Genomic DNA, 21340 nt, shown 5'->3' with positions numbered 1-21340 from the left:
GGTTTAATTTAAATACAATAGCAATTTTTTGTTACAGGCAAATATAGTAGGCCTTTTTTTTATCCAATATCCTAAATATTTATTTTCCCAAAAATAAAAGTATTCATGCAAAGTAAAATGATTAATTATTATAAAGACTATATACTTAATCAATATATATTTTATAGATATAATTCAGAGTGTTACTTAATGTGAGTCAATGTCATTTGACTTTTTACAACTTTTACAACAAAAACTAAATTAGCTATAATATGAAAATACTTTTCACTTAAGATAAGTGCCCATGTTTAATTTCTTTGAAAGACCTTAATATTTATTGTGATGTCTTATACACACCAGACAAATAAACAAAACCTATAATAATTTATTTTTGGCAGTTTGATAATAAAAATTGAGTTACGTTATTAAGGGAATATTTGTAGTCCGGGGGCTTTTATGATGATGTGATGAGGCCAAAGAATGGTTTGTGTGGATGGAAGCATATCATATTTGATAAATAGACAGCAAGACATACAGTGTATGGTAAGACCTTTACAGTAATAAACAATGAATCAGAGGAAAGGTATTTATTTATGGCAACATTAATCATCGCCCCATGGTTACAGTTTTACAGAGACATGTTCTGTGAACAAAACCCCTATTTATCATTTTGATGTGAACACAGAGTCATTAAAGCTGGTGTTTCATTCATAGAATAAGAGAGTATTCTTAGTTTTTGTCGTGAGAGCTCAGTTTACCATCTTACAAGACCAAACTATCTCCTTCTGGGAGACATTTTACAAAAATAAGAAATATAATGCTATAAATGAGCAGAAAATATTTATTCATAATATACAACATGAATCAACGATATTCCGCAATGAGACAGAGTACTTGAAGAACTAAAATACAGAGGACTAAATACATTTTAAATAAATATTTAAATACAAATCTAGATTTTAATATTTAGAAGATTTAAAAAAATTATAATAAAATAATTAATATAAAAAATAACAGACACACAAAAAAACTCCTAAAACTTTAACTAAAATACTGAAAAATATCAAGTAGATTATAAAAAACATGAAAATATCTCAAATCTAATTAAAAAATATCTCAGCTATACTAAAATAGCTCTGCTGTCAAAGTATTAAAAAAAATATATTAGAAAATAATTAATATAAAAATGACAAAAACACAAAAAAAATTACTAAAATTCTGAAAAATATCAAATAGATTATAAAAAAAAACATGAAAATATAAAAAAAATCGAATTCTAAAATATTTATTAAACTATTTTAATATCACAGCTCTAATAAAATAGCACTGCCATTCAATTATTTGGACATTTTATACGTAAGCAGATGATGGAAAAGTGACTGTTCTCTGTGTAATCACACACATAAATGCCAGTAAATGTTGAATTTATGAAGTCTGACAAAATTTCTGTGTCATTTCATCATATCGATATATATACAGTACAGACCAAAAGTTTGGACACCCCTTCTCATTCAAAGAGTTTTCTTTATTTTCATGACTATGAAAATTGTAGAGTCACACTGAAGGCATCAAAACTATGAATTAACACATGTGGGATTATATACATAACAAAAAAGTGTGAAACAACTGAAAATATGTCATATTGTAGGTTCTTCAAAGTAGCCACCTTTTGCTTTGATTACTGCTTTGCACACTCTTGGCATTCTCTTGATGAGCTTCAAGAGGTAGTCACCTGAAATGGTCTTCAACAGTCTTGAAGGAGTTCCCCGAGAGATGCTTAGCACTTGTTGGCCCTTTTGCCTTCTGTCTGCGGTCCAGCTCACCCCTAAACCATCTGGATTGGGTTCAGGTCCGGTGACTGTGGAGGTCAGGTCATCTGGCGCAGCACCCCATCACTCTCCTTCTTGGTCAAATAGCCCTTGATGCCTTCAGTGTGACTCTACAATTTTCATAGTCATGAAAATAAAGAAAACTCTTTGAATGAGAAGGTGTGTCCAAACTTTTGCTCTGTACTGTATATATTATATTTTAAGTTCTGTATCAGTTACAAAATATTATTACTCACCTCTATGGCCCATAATTGTTTGTTAAATGGTTTAAGATGATGCTAACCCTGCAACAACAAACAGAACTACCAAATTCTGCTATAAGTGTGATTGCATCATATAATAATTGCTGTAAATAGTGTTCACCGTCTGTTTGATTACATCTTTAATTGATTTTTTTTACTGCCAATGCATATGTTGATGTGGTGTAGTGACTATTTAAGACATGCTGCTGCTGCACAAATAGCATATAAAATAACCCATAGCAGATCTACACAGGAGGAGCTGGGGAGGTGGAGGGTTTCTGAGGAAAGAAATGCTAGCCAGCCATATTAATGCATATGCAGCATGAACCAATCAGCTTGTGCCCATAGTCATTTAGGTCTCTGAATATCATCAGATACGTTAACAATCCATCAGCCTGCGCCATCTAGAGATTCATGACTGAACTATATATAGTCTGTGTTCATCTTCATGTCACAGCATCTTAAACAGAAGCTTCAACTTACTTTGAATCGAATAAATAATAAGAAAACACCTGCACTGATATGTGAATCAGCCTCAGGATTGCTTATGGAGCTGTTAAACTGATATTTGCTGCATCTGAATATGTTTGGCAGCAGGAGGATTTGATCAGATTGGCGTCAGTGATGAGCGTCTTTGATCTCAGCGATGCTTCATCATAAGTGTGTATGTAATGTACTCATGAGCTGTATTAAGCAGTGAGTGTGGGAGTCACGCAGGGCTTTCCTCCCTCATCTAGAGCTCAGCTCGTGGGGAGTTATGTTTGTTCCAGGCCTCAGGAAGTTTCAGAGACATATGGCAATACAATACCCCTTCATTCTGAGCTCAGAGTCATTTGATGGATCGATGTAAACATGGCAAACACATGTGTGAATGCACACGTGTGTCACGCCTCTGCTGGGACGTCACGCTGAGAAATCTGCAATCTGCTCAAAGTCACATGCGTTAGATCTGGACTCGACTAGAAACACAAACACACATGCATCGCTTCTGTTTTTAGACACTGGATATCTCTAATGCTCTTCTCTTCTCTTCGTTGTGACAGTGCAATGTGTTATTGTTGGAGGTAGTATATGTTATAATTATTTTAAAAAAAAATTATGTTTTATTTTTTTTATATATTACTAGCTGTAAGGAGGATTTAGGCCGAGTGGATTCCATAAGTGAGTCTTTATTAAAGGATCGGAGCATAAAATCCAAACGAGTCACAACACATGGTCAGGTCACAGGCTTGGGTCAAAACACAGGCAAAACAATCCACAGGCAGACAAACCCAAAACAGTAATCCAAAAACGTGAGTCAAAAGAGCAAAAGCAAAGGTCATAACAATAATCAACAGTGGAACAATGGAAGAACGCGTAGTAAGGCAGTGAACTGGCAATACAATACAAAATGTGGCAGTACGAACACATGACTTAAATACAGGGTTACAGGAAATGACAAGACAGGAACTGATGTTGCAGGAACAGGAAGTGGTTCAATATTCAGGTGAAGGCTCCCTCTGGTGGACTGGAGCCTGATCAAACGTTACAGACTCCCTCCCCCTAGGAACACCTCTAGGTGTTCTTCTAGGACGACCCCTTGGTCTGGGTGCCGGACGATCTGGGTGAGTTGGTGAAAGTCTCTGATAAGCGATGAATCCAAGATGTCCTTAGTTGCTACCCACGATCTCTCCTCCGGGCTGTATCCCTCACAGTCAATGAGACATTGCATCTGACGGCGGTTCTTCGTCAGTGGCTCTGTGGCTCAATGGGCCATGGGCTGGTTTCAAGAGGGACACATGAAAGGAAGGAGAGATGCGGTAATTAGCAAGGCAACTCTAAATGGTATATAACAGGATTAACTTGATGTATAATCTTAAAAAGGACCGACGTACCTTGGACTTAATTTCTTGCACGGGAGTTTCAGGCGTAGGTCACGAGTGGAAAGCCACACCTTTTGACCTGGCTGGTACTCAGTATGTGGATGTCTGTGTCGATCAGCTAGGATCTTTTGAGATCGAATAGCCCGCTGAAGACGGACATGAGCATTGTCCCAGACCTGTTCACTTCTAATCCAATCATCCACAGCAGGCATTTCAGAGGGCTCCCCAGACCAGGGAAACAGAGGAGGCTGATATCCAAGGACACATAGGAAGGGGGTAAAACCAGTTGAAGAGTGTGTCAGGGAACTTTGGGCATACTCTGCCTGTGGGAGGAATATGCTCCATTTCTCCTGTTCCTTGCTACAGTATGATCTCAAGTATCTCCTGATTAAAACGCTCTACTTGACCATTAGCTTGAGGATGATAGCCAGATGTGAGACTGACATTGATGTTTAAATGTTTGCAAAAAGCTCTCCAAACACGGGATGTGAACTGTGGCCCACGATCAGTAACAATATCATCTGGTAGTCCGTAAATCCTAAATACTTGATTGAACAAAATTTGGGCAGTTTCCATGGCAGTGGATATTCCTTTCATTGGAATGAGACGACAAGACTTAGAGAAGCGGTCAATGGAGACCATTATGGTGGTGAATCCTTACGATGCATCTTACTGCCTTACTATTTTCCATCTTGCCTGACGAGGATTCAAACGCTTGGCATCCTTGATATACTCTAGGTTTTTGTGGTCTGTAATGACCTGAAAGGGATGATGGGCGACTTCTAGCCAGTGTCTCCATTCTTCAAGAGCGGCCTTGATGGATAACAATTCCTTGTTACGAATATCGTAATTGTTTTCGGCCGGAGTTAACTTTTGAACTCTCCTGAACATGTGACTCACTCGATAACTTGAAGAGGGGTTTGCAGCAGGTTTAAAAGGACAGTTGGAACAGCGATGTCCTGATTCACCACAGTAGAAACAGAGTTGATCAAGTAATCTTCTTCTCCACTCATCCAATTTGCATGGCTTCAGTAGGACCAGACTGAAAATGGTGTTTGCGTAGTAATAGTAGGCACATAAGCGAAGTTAGACTTGGGACTTGGTTGAGTTCGTAAAAGATTGTCAATCTTGATAGCAATGGTAACAAACTCAAAAGTCAAGGGAGTCAACATTACATATAATATTAATATTACAATAATAATAATAATAATATTTTGTATTTTTTTATTTATTATTTTTAATATTTTTTATAATCATTTTATTATCAATAATGATAATAATCATTATAAATAATAATAATTATTATTATTTTAGCTATGAACATCTCCTTAGAATACTTGATTCTTAATTGGTCAATCATTAAAAAATTTTCTCTCTGTAATTGACATGTCTGTGTTAGTTTGTTTGTTTATTCATTTGTAAAATAGCTGGATAATACTCATTATCAGAGCAATATTATTCAGTGATATATTGAGCGTCTGACTCTATATTATCTCTTACCTAGATGCCTTTTTGTTATTTTAATTGCTGAGATAAATGTACTCTTCATTGTTTGGTGATGGTGGAGCTGCTCTACTTTAAAACTCACACAGACACACACACACACACACACACACACGCGCGCACACACACACACACACACACGCAGCAGCAGCTCACCGGCTTGTTGTTTATGCCAGACTTTCACAGCTGACAACATAAATGTATTGATTTTATTTCTTTACATCCCGCCTTCAGTAGTAGTTTCCCCTCTGCATAATTTATGCTGTTTCCACCCCGGGAAAGTTCTAATGCCTGATTTCTGTTGATGGACACTATTATTATTATCACAAAAACTTGAACAGAGCGTGCACTCCGTGCTGTTTTCTCGATCAAATTTTCATGAAGTAAACAAACAATGTTTCTGAATGGTAAATTCTTCAGAATAATATACGCTCGACGCTGGACAGACCCATTCATTGGTTTTTCTGGGTCTGTGTTTCACGGGTCAATAGAGCAGGGTGTTATTATGTGCTTTTGTTCAGATTGAAATCTCTATTGATAAGACTGTGCAGTGGTTCTGTTACGTCCAGGGTGTTTTTGGATCTTGAGTAAGGATGTGTCTGTGTGACTCCAGGTGTGTGCTTGTTTTATTGCATATAAAACACAACACAAACATGACTCAAGGCCAGATCCTCCTATTCAGCTTATTGTGTGTGTGTGTGTGTGTGTGTGTGTGTGTGTTTGTGTGTGTGTGTGTGTGTGTGTGTGTGTCTGTGTGTGTGTGTTCTATGCTCTCTCTCTTTTATTGTCTGCTCTTTGTCTAAATTGTAATTGTAGCCCATCATGCTTTTGTTGTTTATACTTTTTGAGTATTATGGTGCTTAGCTGAAACTACACTGAAGCAGCCACCTACACTTAACACTATATGCAGTGCCTTACAAAAGTATTCAGTACCTTTCTTCACTTTTTGTTTTGTTGCACTCCTTTATTTTTTCTGTCTATCTATCTATGCATCAACATAATGCATTATGCAAAAACAGAGTTGATTGTGTTCCTTTAACAGGTGAGTGGTAAATACAGTTGGGTGAGACCGAGTCATTTAATTTTAATGTTGGAAATGACAAAAGCAGCATGGCTTCTGAATGCACTCGCTGCTGCTGGCGACACATGAATGCATGTGCATGAGGTCAGAGGCCTGTTCTTATAGAAAAGGTGAAAATTCATGCTCTTCTCAGGGAGAGCAGGAGTGAACATTTTCCACGTTACGTGAGCATGCTGTTACTCGCAGCTATTGCTCGAGAGCATTAAATAACACCAGCGGTTATGAATTATGATGACACTGTCACTGCTCAGAAGAGAAACGTGCCATTTATTATACCCCCATTGAGGATGACACACAACAATAGCCATGGAAAATCCCTTCTGAACATGTGTGTGTGCTGCGGACTCACCACAACAGACATATACGCACTTACACACTTTCATATTCATAATCTTCCGCTTCTCCAACAGCTGCCTGGTTTTAGGAACTGTGCTCCTCGTCCAATCAGAGCCGTCGACTGCTCATTATACAAAGCAACTGCTCCTTTTATCAAAGTTTATTAGTTTACTGTTTATGTCCTGATTGCCTCTCAGTGAACACATTACAGCATTAGAAGTGCTCTCCATCTTTCATAAGTATCACTCCATGTTTGTTACATCCTTCAGCGGGAGGCAAATCTGAAAAACGTTACAACAGAGGCTTTAAACACACTAGCTGCACTTCATGATAAAAACATGTATTGTTTTAGTGCTGGTTTACCAAAAAAAGTCCTGTAAGTTAAAGAAAGATATTAAAGTTAAAGAAATAGTTCACCCAAAAACTAACATATGCTGAAAATATACTCAACCGAGAGTTTGTTTCTTCATCAGGTTTGTAGAAGTGTAGCATTGCATCAGTGTCTCATCAATGGATGCTCTGCAGTGAATGGGTGCCGTCAGAATGAGAGCTGATAAAAACATCACAATAATCCACAGCACTCGATCAGTTAATGCTTTAGAAGCCAAAAGCTGTGTGTTTGTAAGAAACAAAATGTATTGTTAAGATGTTTTTAACTTCAAATCTGACTAAAATGCGAGTCCTTTATCAATAGTAATGTTTCCTTCAGTAAAAGTGTTCTGGTCTGAATCAGGAGAGAAATCTGCACAGATCAAGCAGTGTTTAAACAGCTCTAAACAAATATGTGTCTGGATTTTGATGTGAGAGACAACAGAAGATGCTCTTTTTCACTCGAGGAAGTGTTATTATAGATTATAGACTCAAATGTATTTGAGTTAAAAGCGTCTTAATGCTGGATTTGTTTCATCTTTTGTCTTCTCCAGATGTTCACTGATGGACTGGAGTGCTGTGGATTACTGTGATGTTTTTATCAGACTCTCATTCTGACGGCACCCATTCACATCCATTGGTAAGAAAGTGATGCAATGACACATTTCTTCAAATCTGAGACAAACATTTTCAGCAAATTTTAGTTTTCGGTTGACCCACTCCTTTTTTTAGTTCATTTTAACTAATAAAAATACTTCTAAATAAAGTTTAATAATACACTACTAAAATCAAAAGTTGTATCTGTTAGGCTTAATGGATATCATATTAATGGAGCCGATCTACAATGAACAGTTTTTTAATAACAATTCCTTAATACTGCAAATCTTAATATTAGTTAAATAGTGTTACCAAAAAATACCGGAGATAACCGGAGAAACAACGGAGATATTTCAACACATTTAGCACCTGTTTAAACCGCGTTTCATTTGCTATGTAAATAAGATGCACATGTTTGCATTGAAATTTCACATAAAAGTGTCACGACCTGTAACCTTTATAACTCATGCAGCACTGTGGCATTTCCCCACTGTACAGGTTTTTCATTGTTCCTGATTCACATGTTCAGATGTTATACTGAGAACTCAATGCATGTTTGGTTTGTTGTGTGAATTGAAGACTTTTTCTCATTGCTTTGTGTGCAATAAACAGCGGTGCTATAAACCATTTTATAAGCTGTCACAATTTCAGGGAAGGGATTAAAGAGTGCTTTTGAAATTTGCAAGCGTTATAAATCATGATTAACGACGCTTGCTAAGACAAACATCACTTACAGGCATTTGATGACCTTTAGTATTACTGTCCTCGCTTCATAACTCTGAATGATAGCTTGTATTATTCTGCTTATTGAGCAAAGGTGTGCTATTATTTTTCATTTTCACTGGACCAGTTCTCACAGTGTCACCCAAAACACTTTTGTACCTAATGCACTTTGTTTTGAAGTAGTGCTGAAGTGCATCTAAAGACATACTGAAGTATATCTAATTGTGCTAAAGTGAAAGTATTGCAAGTATACTTCAGGTGCACTTTAAAAGATTTAGCATTTAAAGAGTGATATTATATGGAGTTTGTACAATCTTAATTAAAAGTGCTATTAAAACACATTTTAGGCATGATATTAAGAAGTGTGCATTGTGCAGTAAAGAAATACTCCAAATAAAGTTTAATTATAATTTAATTATCAGTAAGTCTTAAGTGAGATGATAATTAAAATGGTAATGGATTTTTGAAGTATACTTAGAATGAGATACATTTCTAGGGATAAATGTTAAAACAACAACAACAACAAACAAAAATAACATATTGCTTTGATCCAAACAAAAAACAAAAAAAACTTTCGTGACTTGAAACAAAATAGATTGTAAATTAAATTAAATATAATAAAATACTTTGTGTGTGTGTGTTTACTAAGTCATAGTAAATTAACTAAAATAAATAAATGCCATAGAAATATAGAATTAAAATGTGTTACATTAAATAAAATTAACTTTAAATGAAATAATGAAGTAAAATAAAATGTATGTGTGTATATATATATATATATATATATATAATCGTGATTAAAATATGTGTGTCCTGTGTACATGCTTATTACATGCATGTAAATATTTAAGAAAAATGTATTGCGTTTATATATTAAATATATTTATATGTATAAATATAAATATATGCATTAGTATTTTCAAAATATATACTTTATGTGTGTGTATTTCTACATAAATATACACAGTTCACACACTAATGTAAACAAAAACTTTTATTTTGGATGCGATTAATCGCGATTAATTATTTGAAAACACTAATATATATATATATATATATATATAATTAATCTATTTCAGTTTTAAAATGAAAATGAAAATACACAAGTTGTGGTCCTAATCGAGACTTATTTTCCAGCAGAGGTAACGAGGAATGATTCTGTCCTGTTATTTTGTATTTACCGTAGTTCTCGTCGGTCATATTTCCTCTCATCCAGGCTGTGTGTGTGTATAACATCATGATTTATTGTGCATTTGATGTTTTATTTGCTTGCATTTCTGTAGTATTTGCGCACAGGTTAAACACTTCCAGGAAGGTGCTCTCGAAACCTGCCGAGTTACGTACAGTATCATGTACTCGCACTGAGTCACTGTGTTTCTCTGGAAGAGAAATAAACACACGGGACCTGATGGGATTTATGTGGATGTTTGAGGGTCAGTATATTGACCCTGACAGTTCCCAAACAAACAACACAGCATCCTTTAGACTTCTCGGCTAACATCAGTGTGTTTGTCTCACTTTCAGAGGATATGAGTCAGTAATTAGTGTGGTGCTCAGTAAACTATTATAGTGATTATCTTATCAGCATCCTAACATCGCTCCATGCTGGAAACGCAGTGCTGTGTGCACAGGTGTGTCATGTGACCCGGTGCAGCGCTCTGATTGGCCGGCTGCAGCGAGTGACTCCCATTCTGTCATAAAGCAGACAAACAGACCGAGAGCATCAACACAAAGAGGGAAAAAGAAATGCTTGGAAAGTAACACACTTATGTTTATTTTTTTTCTTTTCTGTAATTTCTGTGATGCTCCGCTGTATTTTCAGCATCATTCCTCCAGTCTTCAGTGTCACATGATCTTCAGAAATCAGAATAATATGATGATTTACTGCTCAAGAAACATCTCTGATTATCATCAATGTTGAACACAGTTGTGCTGCTCAATAATTTTGTGGAAACCGTGATGCATTTTATTTTTCTGGATTCACAGATGAACAAAAAGTTCGAAAGAACAGCATTTATTTGAGAACAAAATAATAATTTCTAAATGTCTTTACCTTCACTTTCGATCAATTCAAAGTTATTCAATTATTTTATTTCATTTACAACTGTAATGATGCTGAAAATACAGCTGTGCATCACAGAAATAAATTACAGTTTACCAGAGATTCACATAGAAACAAGTTATTTTAAATTGTAATAATATTTAGAATTTTAACTTGTAAAATATTTTTTGACAAATATATGCAGCCTTAAAAATAAAAAGTAATTTTTAATTCAAACACTTAACTGTTACCCCTTATGTTTGGACATAGATATGAAAGTGCATTATCCAAACGTTCATTTTTATAATTCATGAACGAAAACATTTTGTAAAATGATATTGATGTGGCATTTTCATGGTAATGCGATTTTTGATTTTAAAATGGTTTTCAAAGGATGAATTTTGAGATTTTAAGTTTTCAAGTGATATATAATTTCTGATGTCCAAAGTGCGATAGAGAAAAATGCACAAATAATGTACCGTATTTTTCAATTATAAGTCGCATCAGTCCAAAAATACGTCATGACGAGAAAAAAAAAAAAAAACATAAGTCGCACCGGACTCTAAGTCGCATTTATTTAGAGCCATGAACCAAGAGAAAACATTACCATCTACAGCCGCGAGAGGGCGCTCTTTGTTTATTAGGGGTAGACTACAGGAGCAAATAAGCAGCACAGAGCGCCCTCTCGTGGCTGGAGACGGTAATGTTTTCTCTTAGTTCATGTCAAATTAATTTTGATAAATAAGTCGCACCTGACTATAAGTCGCAGGACCAGCCAAACTATGAAAAAAAGTGTGACTTATAGTCCGGAAAATACGGTAATATATTTAGTGTAATATAGTGAAGTAAATTTAGGCGTCCCACAGAGGGGACAGGTGACAGTTATCAGTGACAAATCTTACTTATTCCAGACTTTTGGCCAGTAGTATATATGCAGAGAGGAAAAAACAAAAATGTATTTTTTTTTTCTCAGTGAAACAGAAAAGCATGAAGCGGTTTCCATCTAGCAGGAAGTGTTTGCCAGAAGAGTCTTGCGCAGATTCCTACACTTCATAACCCCGCAGGGATTCACAGATCTATGACGCATTTGGCCTCTGCAGTCCTCGTTTTCTCTCTTTTTCTGGAAAACTGTGGCACGTCTTCGGTGACTCTGTCTTTAGCTGCTCCACAACCGAGGCGAAGGTTTTTGTGCCACAACTCTGGAGAAGTTTAAAAATGCCTGTGCAATATAAACAAGAAACCTGAAAAAAATTCTGTGTAAAAAAATTCTTAGTAAATAGTAATATATAGTATATATATATATATATATATATTTTTTTTTTTTTTTTTTCAAATTTTAAGGATAACATGTCAGATGAAAATTGATTGCAAATGACTCTTCATGTTGATGTTTTTTGCATTTCGTGGTGTTGGTTTATTTGTGCACTTTCTCTATCTATTCCAGGAAAAACTCTTGCAGTACTTGCTTTATATTAATAGCCTGGATGCATGCAACTGTGAAACTGTTGCTAAGGAAGAAAGAAAGTCTCAGTGAAGGATCATGAGACTCAAACTCTAGCTGAGAAACTTCAAAATCTTCCAGAAAACGGCGCTTGTTAAAGTGAGTCGCCTCATCTTTCTCTTTCTTCTTCTGTGTGCTTTCTGAGTTTGTAGCACGAGGCGCTTTAGAACAAGCATCACATGGAAACACAAGAAAGAGACACATATTCTCCATTTTAACATGCCATAAATGCTTTTTCAAAACTGTCCCGATTTGGAAGCAGAGTGAAGGCATGCTGGGAAACTCCACTGATGGTCTGCATGCATGAGGTCAAAGGTCATGACATCACTTCCTCTGTTCGCTCGCACGCAACCATGATCATTCGCCCCCAAACAGATCCCAGCGGTATTTGGGAAGATTTATTCTTCAAAACCCAACCGATGACGTCAAATAAGATATCAGGGCTGTTGATTTTAGCAGCTTGTTTCTGTCACGGCAGAAAGAAATGAAAAAGGTTATTGCGTTTTAAGATTTTAAGTCAGAATTGGGAGATACAGACTTTGAATTGTACAATATATATATATATATATATATATATAAAAAAAAGTCAGAATCAGAAGATAAAATGTTGCCAAAAAAAAAAAAAAAAATCTTATTTAATTGTCATTTAAAGCACCATTGTTATTTTTTTTATCACACTGAGGTACTATTAGTTTTATTATTATTTATTTTTATTTTTTATTTTAATTGTAGTTATAGTTTTAGTACTTTTGATGCATTTTGTAATTATTATTATTATGTTTTAATACAAAATAATTCATTGTACTATATATATTTTTTTCAGTTAAAGTATATTTTGTCAAATAATGTTTTTATGGTTAATTACAATAGCCCTGAAACACTCATTAACCTTAATAAACCCTTATTTGCCATTCGCAATATGCAATTAAAAAACAAATGCACTTATACAATTTTAAAAAGCATGGAAGATATTTTAGTCTCCATATAATAATGCAATAATCAAAAGAGGACCTCGGCTGTTGTCTTATAGTGCTCTATATCTCTCCATTCATTTCTCCATAGGGCAGGGGCGTAGCCATCTCTTCAGAAGTGAGGGGGACAGAAATTACACACACACACACACACACACACATAAAACATTACGATTTAACATTTCTGTAATCTATATAGCCTACCAGTCAACAGTTTTTTAACAGTAAGATTTTAAATGTTTTGAAAGAAGTCTCTTCTGCTCACCAAGTCTGCATTTATTTGATCCAAAGTACAGCAAAAACAGTGATATTTTGAAATATTTATACTGTTTTCTATTTGAATTTTAAAGGTAATTTATTCCTCTGATCAGTCTTCAGTGTCACATTAATCAGAAATCATTATAATATGATGATTTGCTGATTATCAATATTTAAAACAGATGAGTACATTTTCTTCAGCATTCTTTGATAACTAGAAGGATCCACAGATCAGCATTTATGTGATTTAAAATATATATATATATAGAAATTAATACTTTTATTTAGCAAGGATTCTTTAAATTGATCAAAAGTGATGATAAAGACATCATTTTACAATGATTTGTACATGATTACAGAGATTTCTACATCAGATAAATGTTGCTCTTTTGAACTTTCTATTCATCAAAGAAACCTGACAAAAAATTATACTCTGTTGTTGTCAACATTATCATAATACAGGGTTTTTTTTGTTTGTTTGTTTTTTTTAGCAGGATTGTGTGACTGAAATTACATTTTGAAATATATTAAAATAGAAAACAGCTATGTCAATAGCACTACATTGTTCATATACTTTATTTATCACCTGCTGGAGATTTCTTTTGGACTTTAAAAAAACAAAACCGAAATCAATTGTTTTCATACAGCGATAGGTGGACGCTTTCTGCGCGAGAGCGAGCATGAATGACACACACACACACACACACACACACACACACACACACACACACACACACACACACAGAGCTCTACTCTATAGTGGTCCATTGCTCTGTGTTTGATCAGGTCAGGAGCGCCACCTGCTGTCCACTGCTGGACATTTAATGTAGAGTCATAGATTTGAATGCATCTCATCTGGGAATGACAACTAAACATTTAGCTGATCTTCAGATCTTAACTTCAGCTTTGGTTGAAGTTAACTTTTGTGCAATATTTAGTTTGTTTTTGCTGTGGGTCACGCATGGACCAGGGTTATTATAATTAGCTATAATTAACTAAAACTAAACCAATAAATAAAATCAAATTATACCAACAGTGTTTTGAAGAGAGATGTTTCCAATAAAAACTCAAGCTCATTCTTTGATGTGTCATTCTTTATTAAACCGTCTGTGATTATACATATTTATATAAAGTCCTCCACATCAAACCGTGACATTTATATGACTGTAGAGCACCAGGATCATTAACAAGATGAGAAACAATACATTTACTTTTCACAAACACGACACGACTGAAACGAGACTCAAATCAGTCTCAGCAAAATATTGAACAGGACAATTAGTATATATATTTCTTCCCCCCAAAACAATTATTTATTATTTTTTTAAAACTTGTGTAATTAGTTAAAACGATCCAATGAGGGAAAAGCACTGCAGTATCTCACTCATTGCATTAAGGTAACATTTTATTTATTTTTAAAGAAAAAATATTCATGCAAACATAAAGTCCCTCTCTCCTGTTAAACAGATGAACTCTAAACTAAAACAACTAAAGAAATACTGTTGATAATCATAATAACACAATGCTTTGGCAATGGCTTTAGTTTTCATGGCCGTGTATTCTTCATGAGCACATCTTTAGATATGTTCAGACTTCATACAGTACTAGAAGAGATGATCTGTTTGTTTAAACATGCATATTTTAGATTTAAGAACTTTTTATTTCAGTTTAAGACCGTCGGCTGATTTCTTAGCACAGAACTGTATAAGATTAGCTTATAAACCAACCGCTGTGTGTTTCTCTGCTCCTAACATTACGCAGAACTGTTGACTTTCACGATGAAATGAATGAATCAGGGCTTTATTTCACGCTTGAGAGAAGAGCTTTAATTCTCGTGCTTTCAAATAGGATTATGTTGTTGATAAACCTTGTTTTAAAGTCATACGAAGTCACATGAGATACATGCATTTAGGTCCACAGTAATTAATTTTGCACATATGCAATTATATATCAATCATTAAAAACTTTGCGGTCAGTAAGATTTTTTTTTTTTTTAAGAAATTAATCACTTTTATTCAACAAGGATTCATTAAATTGATCATAAGCAAAGACATTTTTCTGTTTCAAATAAATGCTGCTTATCAAAGCCTGAAAAATTAAAAGTGTGACGATTTCAACAAAAATATTGTTTTCAACATTGATAATAATCAGAAGTTTCTCGAGCAGCAGATCATAATATTAGAATGATTTCTGAATTTCTTCATGTTTTTAAGTTTCACCAAGGCCACATTTATTTAATCACACTTAATCAACCAATTAATACATTAAAAAGTGTGAAATATTATTGCAATTTAAAATAACTTGTTTCTGTGTGAATCTGTGTTAAAGTGTAATTTATTTCTGTGATGCTCCGCTGTATTTTCAGCATCATTCCTCCAGTCTTCAGAGTCACATGATCTTCAGAAATCATGATAATATGATGATTTTTGTGGAAACAATCACACTTTTAAATTATTTTCACGATTCTTTGAAAAACAGAAAAGCATTTATTTGAAACAGAACACACTTGTAACATTATAAATGTCTTAACTGTCTCTTCTGATCAACTGAATGCATCCTTGATTAAAAGTATTCATGCATTTTGAAAATCCTAAATGCAATCATAAACAGTAGTTTTTATTTTATTAATTAAACACGACAAAAGATAATGCACTTACCAAAGCCATAAACCAAAACACCTGTCCACAAAGGCATAAGAAAAAAAGTTTATTAAAAGATTAATTCCAAACTAATAATAAAGTATGAACCGAAATGACGCTCCGATTAAAAAACAACTAATAACTAATGTGCTCACAGCGTCCTCTAGTGTCCAAAAACACACAATCACAGTAGATGAGCTCAACATGGCTTCGTTTAGTGACTCTTATGACATTAAAAAAAACAAACATGTCTTGTTCTGTCAAGTATTGTGTTCTCCCTGAATTAAAACTATATTAATAACTTCCACATACTCCCATCCGAATCAGAAACCAGTGGAAAATCATAGTGATTTTGACAATCGCATGCTTCTATGCGCACAAGCAGGCTTTAAACATCCTCCCTTCGTTTCAAGAGATCCCATTAGAGACTGAGGTGAAGGCAGATTAATGCTCGATGTAAACTATGGATTTTAAGCCCTCAGTAAAAGCATAACAAATAATAAAATGCTGCTAGAGGTCTCTCGTGAAAGACTGGTTTGTATTATGTGACCTGCATAATCCATTGACAGGATAATACTGAACATGAGGGCTGATACAGGATCTGTTACCCATCTAAACACAAACGCTGGTGTGTTCCTGGCGCTTGCTCTGCAGAAGTCCCCTCCAGTCGTCGGCCCAGGACTGAAGGCGTCTCTGGGACGGGTTTGGTGGCAGGTGTTTGTTGTGGCAGGCGGTGAACAGGACGTGCTCCCAGGACGGATTGGGCTCCACACCTGCAGCAGAAGCACAAGGACGTGGTTCCTCAGAGATCATTATGTGCCGTGTGGCTCTGGAGCACGCTCAGACAGGCTCGTACTCACCCAGGATATCAGGTTTGTCATCCACGAGGATGTCTCCGGTCACTACGGTCTTGTCTCTGGTCAAGATGATCTGCTCCAGGAACTCGGAGCCGAGATGTTTCTCTACCCAGGCAAACTGGAGACAAACACACTTCACTAGAGGAAGACGCACTGAGATCTGCTTTACACTGGTTATGTGTGCGTGTGTTGATGTGTGTGTGTGTGTGTGTGTGTATAATGACATGGGTATGACACAGGTATTACAAGGAGGTGGTGACTTATGAGGACATAACCCATGTCCCCATTTTTCAAAACGCTTATAAATCATACAGAATGAGTTTTTTTGAGAAAGTAGAAATGCAGAAAGTTTCCTGTGAGGGTTAGGGTTAGGTGTAGGGTTGGTGTAGGGCCATAGAATATACAGTTTGTACAGTATAAAAACCATTACACCTATGGAATGAACCCACTTTTCACAAAAACAAACGTGTGTGTGTGTGTGTGTGTGTGATTTAAATTTATTTTTATATATTCAGAACAGCATATTGGGTGTATTGGGTAAAAAAAAAAATATATATATATATATCAGTACAGACCAAAAGTTTGGAAACATTACTATTTTTAATGTTTTTGAAAGACGTTTCTTCTGCTCATCAAGCCTGTATTTATTTGATCAAAAATACAGAAAAAACTGTAATATTGTGAAATATTATTACAACTTAAAATAATCGTTTTCTATTTGAATATACTTTAAAAAATAATTTATTCCTGTGATGCAAAGCTGCATTTTCAGCATCATTCCTCCAGCCTTCAGTGTCACATGTAACATCAGTCGATCACATGATCATTTAGAAATCATTCTAATATTCTGATTTATTATGAGTGTTGGAAACAGTTCTGCTGTCTCATATATTTGATCAATAAAAGGTTAAAAAGAACTGCATTTATTCAAAATAAAAAAAATTCTAATGATATATATTCTAATAATATATTTTCTTTACTATCACTTTTTATCAATTTAACACATCCTTGCTGAATAAAAGTATTGATTTTATTTAAAAAAAAGAAAGAAAAAAATATTACTGACCCCAAATTACTGACCAGTAGTGTATATTGTTATTACAAAATATTTATATTTTAAAAACATAGCTTCTTTTTTTTATTTTATTTTTTTACTTTTTATTCATCAAAGTATCCTAAAAAAGTTTCACATGTTCTGAAAAAATATTAAGCAGCAGAACTGTTTCCAACTTTGATAATGAATCATCATATTAGAATGATTTCTAAAGGATCATGTGATAATGATCCTAAAAATTCAGCTTTGCATCACAGAAATAAATGATCATTTAAAGTATAATAAATTTAAAAACAACTATTTTAAATTGTAATAATATATCACAATATTACATTTCTTTCTGTATTTTTGATCAAATAAATGCAGGCTTGATGAGCAGAAGAAACTTCTTTCAAAAACATTAAAAATAGTAATGTTTCCAAACTTTTGGTCTGTACTGTATATGTATATTTATATTTAAATTTAATAATTATTAAATTATCAGTAAAAGGGGATTAAAAAAGGAAAGGTATAAAATACATATTAAATAAATAAATTTTATTTTTATTTGTTTTGGCTCAAAAGAGTGAACATGAAAACAACAATAACAGATGAGCACATCAAAGAACCAAAACAACAACAATAATAATAATAATAATAATAAAACGTACAAAACACAAATAGATATATAAAATAATAAAGTGAAAAATTTGATTAAAATAATTAATCATCAGTAAAAAGGGATTAAAAATGAAAAAAGGTAAAAAAAAAAAAAAAAAAAAAAAAACATTATATATAATATCCCAGCAATGGGATTGCTTCAATTATGTTTTATATATTTATATATAAATATATATAAAATACATATTAAATCATTTTTATTTGTTTTGGCTCAAAAGGCTGAACATGAAAACAACAACAGATGAGCAAATCAAAGAAACATAACAATAAATAAATGTTATTTTATAATATTTCAGACTATTGTAGGTCACTAATTAAGTGAAGTCTAAAAAAACCGTATATTAATATCAAACTAAACAATTACTTATAATTCATTATTTTTATTATATTTTTTATTTTGTCGCCCAAAAATATTAATTAATTTTAAGTCATCGGGCGTGTGTTCAAGTCAGTGCATTTAATTTAGAATAAATTTAAATAACCAAAAATGGGTCTGAATTTTTTATACTGTGTCCTTGTCACATAAGCACTGAGTAGTAGGAGTTCACACCATGCACTTTCTATATGTTTGTCACTGACCCTGAATAGTGTTCTTAGACTTTGGACCTCACTGTACACATAATCAATAAATAAACCAATCAGACCAGAGTCCATCCATAAATCCAGCTCAGCCTCAGTTTAGGGGCATCTTACCTTTTCATACGGACAGTAGCTGTAATGCTTTATAGGACTGGTGCAAATGAAGACATCTGTACTGAGAGAAGGAACGAGAAACTAAGCAACTAAAGGTCATCTCACAACTAGTGATAACATAACATAACAATGGCTGAACTAACTTCTCCATCGTGGACATCTCCTTCACCGCCTCCAGTCCTCCAGGAAGAGGATCCAGGTCCAGGAAGAAGTTTTTGGACTCCCAAATGCTGATGGCCTTTTCCTGCAATCAGTCCAAACTCTGATTATTGTCATTCAACATTAGAGATGTTCATCCTCATCATGATTCCAGAGACCAAAATGATCACGGTGTCGATAAAATGTGCTGGAAACTGATGCATAAATCAACTTCAAGTTTTATATGTTACTGTACTGCTATAAAGATTTCATTGATTTACAAGCATTTTGAAATTCATATGTTTTGGTCATAAATCAGCATCTGCATCAAATTTATACTCAGGTCACTAGCAGTAAAAATCACTGTTTTCTATTTGAATATATTTTAACATGAAATGTATTCCTGCGATTTCAAAGCTGAATTTTGTGCGTAATTATTCCAGTCACATGCTGCACAGAAAACATTATTATTATTATTGTTATGTTGAAAACAAATTCATGTTCCTTTGATGAATATAGAAAGCTCAGAAGAACAGCTGAAATAGAAATCTGTTGTTGTAACATGCCTATATCACCACTTTTGTTCAATTTAATGCATGCTTTGCTGAACAAAAGATATACTGACTCGAAGCTTTTGAATGGCAGTGTATAATGCTACAGAAAAACAAAACAATGACGTCACGTGACACTGAAGAGCGGAGTGATGTTAATGAAAATACGTCTTTGATTACAGAAATAAATTAAAGTTTACAATATATACACATAGAAACAAGCTATTTTAAATAATAAAAATATTTCACAATTTTATTGCACTTTGAATCAAATAAATACAGGTTTGGTGAGCAGAAGAGACTCTTTTTGACTGGTAGTGTATTCTCACTATATCAGACAACGTTGTGTTTCCACACACTTACACACAGGTCTCTCCTCAGGTCTCCATACTGTGTGGACACCCAGAATCCTCTTCTGTCCTCTAAAGATATAAAAGGCTCGTTGGGAAACTTCTCCTTGTATTTCTTTAGGAATCCTCCCTCGAAGTCTGCGATGACTCCGTCCATATCCACCAGCACCCGCAGCCTGCGCTCGTTAAATCTCATGTTAGCACTGCAGCGAGAGTGAAAGCACATCGACGAAGCGCTTTTCTCCACCCATCTCACAATCCTCGGCAGTAAAGTCATGATAAACAACCCTAAAACTCGTCTGAAACTCTCGGCGGTGTGCAGTAACTCACACAGAGAGGATGAGGCTAATAGTGTTAGCTCATAGCATTCCGTCGCCTCACGATTGTTTTGGTCATTGTGAACGCGTTTGAAAGAAGTGCTTGCGAAATGGAGCCCATTATTGTTATAGTATGACGTTTACGTTCTCGAAATCATGCTGCAATCTGGTAGCTATTTGTGGTTTACGTTATCACGGAAAATATAGTGTGCCAGAGATTGTTGACAGATTCTTTCCCTCAGGAAACAACGGGCTCCGACCGGAAGTTAATGCCAAATGTATTGATTCTGAGCGATAGCTTATAAACCGTTAAAGACAGACCTACTGTGAGCTAAGCGGGTGTTAATCGATGCTGAGGGCTTCTGATGAAGTCACCATCCCGCATGTTGTCTTCTTTGTTTTATTTTTAAGTGATCGTGTTTTCTCCTCACAGCGGAATCCGTGGTGAAAAAAACTACATTTCCCATGATTCCCTTGCACGCAAGTGGCGCCAAAACTCAAGCGCCGATTTTGCAATAAATTTAAAAATGTTATATACACACGCAATCATCATCTTTTGTAGGTTTTAATCAGTGTTGGGGAAAGTTAATGCCTTACAATATTGCGTTACTCCCTAAAAAAGTAACTAAATACGTTACTTAGTTACTTTTTATGGAAAGTAATGTGTTACATTACTTTTGCATTACTTTCACGTTACTTTTTAAATATGAGTAGGGCTTGATTGTTTTTAATATAAGAAGTTCTATTTATAGCAAATGTAAAAGCCCTTTCACACCAAAAAGTGTAATG

General features: G+C 34.6%; 1 protein-coding gene across 1 annotated transcript; it reads right to left on the bottom strand.

The window, feature by feature from the left end:
• Nucleotides 1–15977: 15977 nt before the first annotated feature.
• Nucleotides 15978–20989, bottom strand: LOC132121919 (5'(3')-deoxyribonucleotidase, mitochondrial-like). The gene is made up of 5 exons (XM_059531657.1): nt 20248–20989; nt 19339–19439; nt 19196–19256; nt 16792–16906; nt 15978–16704 (listed from the first exon to the last, which is right to left on the bottom strand). The coding sequence occupies exons 1-5, from the start codon at nt 20509–20511 to the stop codon at nt 16544–16546; spliced, it is 702 nt and encodes a 233-aa protein (XP_059387640.1). The 5' UTR covers nt 20512–20989; the 3' UTR covers nt 15978–16543.
• Nucleotides 20990–21340: the final 351 nt, after the last annotated feature.

Source organism: Carassius carassius, chromosome 40 (assembly GCF_963082965.1).
Source record: "Carassius carassius chromosome 40, fCarCar2.1, whole genome shotgun sequence".
NCBI lineage: Eukaryota > Metazoa > Chordata > Actinopteri > Cypriniformes > Cyprinidae > Carassius > Carassius carassius.
Note: the sequence above shows the minus strand (reverse complement) of the source record. Positions and strands in the feature narration are given on the sequence as shown.

Excerpts from the sequence above, each read along its gene's own strand:
- LOC132121919 (XM_059531657.1), bottom strand. The coding sequence starts at position 20,511 with ATGACTTTACTGCCGAGGATTGTGAGATGGGTGGAGAAAAGCGCTTCG. Across the intron at positions 19,257-19,338 it reads GAGATGTCCACGATGGAGAA|TACAGATGTCTTCATTTGCA; the intron begins GTTAGTTCAGCC and ends TCCTTCTCTCAG. Across the intron at positions 16,907-19,195 it reads GCTACTGTCCGTATGAAAAG|TTTGCCTGGGTAGAGAAACA; the intron begins GTAAGATGCCCC and ends GTTTGTCTCCAG.